The 3,697-nt window shown below is 46.5% G+C and overlaps 1 protein-coding gene across 1 annotated transcript in view; it reads right to left on the bottom strand.

Moving 5' to 3' along the window:
- Positions 1 to 602: 602 nt before the first annotated feature.
- The window catches only part of KISS1R (KISS1 receptor), a 13,601-nt gene continuing 10,506 nt past the window's right edge, over positions 603 to 3,697 (bottom strand). The window contains exons 2-3 of the mRNA XM_042441904.1: positions 3,212 to 3,450; positions 603 to 2,022 (exon numbers count right to left, since the gene is read on the bottom strand). Coding sequence (XP_042297838.1) covers positions 1,663 to 2,022; positions 3,212 to 3,450 — 599 coding nt within the window. The 3' untranslated portion in view covers positions 603 to 1,662. The remainder of the gene's footprint in view (positions 2,023 to 3,211; positions 3,451 to 3,697) is intronic.

Below are 3,697 nucleotides of genomic sequence, written 5' to 3'. Positions count from 1 at the left end.
ACAGTTTTCCAGGGCTGAGAGTATGTGACTCGCTGAAGATCCTGAATTTAATGCAACCATTAATTTTATATTACATTGCATATATTGCCAAAGTTGTCCAGTTGATTGTTAGCAAAAATAATATGGTTGTTTGGTTTGAAAACAGTGACATCTAGTGGCGAAGTGGTAGCATGGCAGCATTGTTTCACATGTTTGAAATGCCAAGATGCCCAATCTTAGCTGGTCATTCCACAGGCAACGCCAACCCTGGCTATTCACAGGTTGCACAACGCAGCTGGAAAAGTAACACTGACACCCACACAGCAATGCACACCATGACAATGTCTGTTAACGTATGCGCTTTGCAATGCACATTTCTGGCATTGCTTTTTGCAGACTGGATGCCACTGGATGATCTCTGTGTCTGAGGGTGCATCAACACTGTGTAAATAATGCAGCTTGCTGTTGTTGTTGTGTGCCTCCAAGTTGTGCTTTGGAAATAATGTAGGTGTTGTTGTTGGTGGTTGTGTGCCTTCATGGCAACCCTAAAACGAGCCTATCCTTGGGTGTTTTTGGCAAGATTTGTTCATAGAAGGCTTGCCATTGTTTTCCCCTGAGGCTGAGAGAGTGTGACTTACCCAAGGACATCCCTTGTTGGGATGGGAATCGAACCCTGGTCTTCAGAATCCCTGATTTTGTACTTTTACAAAGTCTTTAACCTTCCCTGCCCAAAAGGGCTGGGGCCTTGCCAAGCTACAGCTCCCAGGATTTTGTAGGATGGAGCCGCAGCAGTTAAAGCGGTGTCAAACTGCATTATTTCTACAGTGTAGGTGCACCCAGAGAAAGCTAAATCTTTCCCAGAACTACAAGTCCCAGGATTCTGTAATATGGAGCCACAGCAATTAAAGTGGTGTCAAACTGCATTATTTCCAGAGTGTAGGAGCAAAGGGGGATGTGTGAGGTCCCAGGACATTATCTTCCATCATATTGGTCCCAGTCCAGTTTTCAAGGGTCAACATGCAGGAAACAAGGGTGCAGTTTTTCCAGTTTTAGAAGGGCTCAGTTCCTGGGAATAGGAAAGGGTTGGGTGCAAATTTCCAGTACAGCAGAGGCTTGCTTCATTTTCCTGGGACTGATTTTTGTTGCAATTTACAAAGACTTTCTACAGAGAGGTATATATTAACACCATTAGTATCCTCCTTCCATTCAGGGCTCATCCCTAAAACAAGTGGGTTAAATTAAGATTCCTTAGTTCTGTGGCCTGGGCTCACCCTCCATTCTGCCCTATCTCTACCTTTGGGCTAAATTAAAAATTCCTTAGTTGTTGTGCCAGGGCTCACCCTCCATTCTGCCCTATGCTCACCTTTTGCCTAGAAGCAAGTGGGCTAAATTAAAAGTTAATTTTCCATCTCCATACGTAAGAATGTGTTAATACTTTCCTCATTTCACCATCATCTGGGAATAGCCCAGACTTTAGCAAAGGCTTTCGTCTTAATTTCCAAAACAGGGACCTAACCTTCTCCTTGTACTTATAAGCCATACATTTAATGGTACTCAATGCCCAGCACTTAAGGACATCACAAGGGGTCATCTCAGCTTTTGGCTTCTAAACCTCCAGGACTGGCATGTCTAGAAGTTGGAGAAAAAGAACATGATGCCTCCAGCTCCATTCCTTTTTTCTGGCTACATCCCCGAGGAGACAAAATGCATTTCTGTGTTGATGTTGGCCCGGCCGGTGGCATTCAAGTTGCCCACCCTCCTTTTGGAGACGCAAGGAAAGGCTTTCTTGAAGGCCTTCCGGAAGTTGGCGCCCATAAAGGCGTAGACAATGGGGTTGATGGAGGAGTTGGCGTAGGACATGCAATGAGCCCAGATTTTCACTTTATAGGTGGTGTAGTTCCGCTGGAAACTGGAGCCAAAGGCCTGGAGGAGGATGAGGAGTTGCATCGGACCCCAGCAGAGGGTGAAGAGGGCTACGATGATGGCCACCATGCGGGAGATCTTGGCTCGTGTGGCTTGAGAGCGTTCTGTAAACTGCTGCATCTGGATGGGACCAGAGACGAGGAAGAGTGGAGGGTGAGTCCTGGCCCTACAACGAAGGAACCCTTAACCTAGCCCGCTTTTTTGTTTAGAAAAACCCCAATTGCATACCCTCCAACTGTTCCAATTTTGGCAGGGACGCTCTGCCAAAACCCTCTGTTGTCCCACAAAACCATCCTACAAAGTATATCCTCCGCCTTCCTATTTTCCCAGCTGCTTCTGAAATGTCCCAGTTTCCCTCTCCTCCTCCCGCTTTCCCCCTTCATCCTCTCCTCTTTTTTTCAATTGCTGCAAACTGAGTTGAAAGTGCAAAAGTAGTTGAATTTGAACTTTATGTATTGCTAAAAGCTACAAGCCATTGCATTGCCATACACTTTAAATAAAAGGAAATCTAGTTAATGTAGTGGAGGGCAAGGACAGAAAATGGGAGGATCTGTCTTTCCCCCAGTCACTTCAGACAAAAGCAAACTGCTGTAGCCTCTCCCAGTTCATCTGTGTTCATCGTCCATATCTTTTGCCAGCACCTCTGATGGTTACTGGTATCTCAGTATGCTTGGCCAGAGTATGGAATTCAGGTGCAGCAAAGGAGAACCCCCCCAGAAACCAAGCGAAACCAGGTCATTTTAAAAGCATCTGGAAAAGTGGGAAGGCAGAGGAGTAATTGGAATTGTCTCTGCCAAATCAAGACAGTTGGAGGGTATGCACCTCACTTTTTCTACTCCTTTTTGCACTTTGAACTCAGTTTGCAGGAATTGCAGTAAGCTGAGGACAAAGGGGGGAAAGCTGGAGGATAAGGGAGAAACCGGGACATTTTAAAAGCAGCTCAGAAAGTGGGAAGGCAAAGGATTAATCTGGACGTTCCCTGCCAAATCAGGACAGCTGGACATATGCATCTGGAAAGCCACTAGTGATCTATCCTGCTAGTGATCTATTTCATCGGTGGCCAGTGTCCATGAAGGAATTTCCAGGAAAGAAACCACATGCAATAATAATGTGGCCCAATGTGGCACCAATTCCCAAGGCAATTGGAAATAAGTTACTGGTCAGCCATATTAAATTTGAGAAACACCGCTGTGCTTTTTCATGCACAGGAGAGAGTGTAATGCAGGAAGAAGGCCACAAAATTGCCTTAAAAGGGGGGTACTGGAGCTTGTTGCAAAATCTCTGTGTCCGGGGTGCGAGTGCATGGTACCTGGTAGTGGTTGTCAGATGGCTCCACCGTAGGGCGTCCCATCCGGTACAGCATGGCCATATAGCAGAGGAGGATGGTGAACAATGGAAGGAGGTACACAGCTAGGAAGTTGTAGACAATGAAGGCTCTCTTGTGGGAAAAGGAGGGGAAGGATTCGCTGCAGTAGGTTTGCGGCCCAAACCAGTAGCCTTCCGTCAGCCGGTTGTAAAACAGCACCGGGGTGGAGATGACAAAAGAACCTGCAAAGGAAGAGTTCGGGGTTATAGAATCACAGTACTGGAATGGACCCCCAGGGACCATCCAGTCCAACCCCCCTTTGGCCATGCAGGAATACATAAAATACTAGTTGGAAGCCATGCAGGGATATGTAGAATCCTAGTTGGAAGCCATGCAGGAACACATAGAATCCTAGTGGGAAGCCATGCAGGGATACGCAGAGTCCTAGTTGGAAGCCATGCAGGGATACACAGAATCCTAGTTGGAAGC

Source organism: Sceloporus undulatus, chromosome 10, assembly GCF_019175285.1.
Source record: "Sceloporus undulatus isolate JIND9_A2432 ecotype Alabama chromosome 10, SceUnd_v1.1, whole genome shotgun sequence".
Taxonomy (NCBI): domain Eukaryota; kingdom Metazoa; phylum Chordata; class Lepidosauria; order Squamata; family Phrynosomatidae; genus Sceloporus; species Sceloporus undulatus.
The sequence above is the reverse complement of the archived record's forward strand: the minus strand, read 5'-3'. Positions and strand labels throughout refer to the sequence as shown.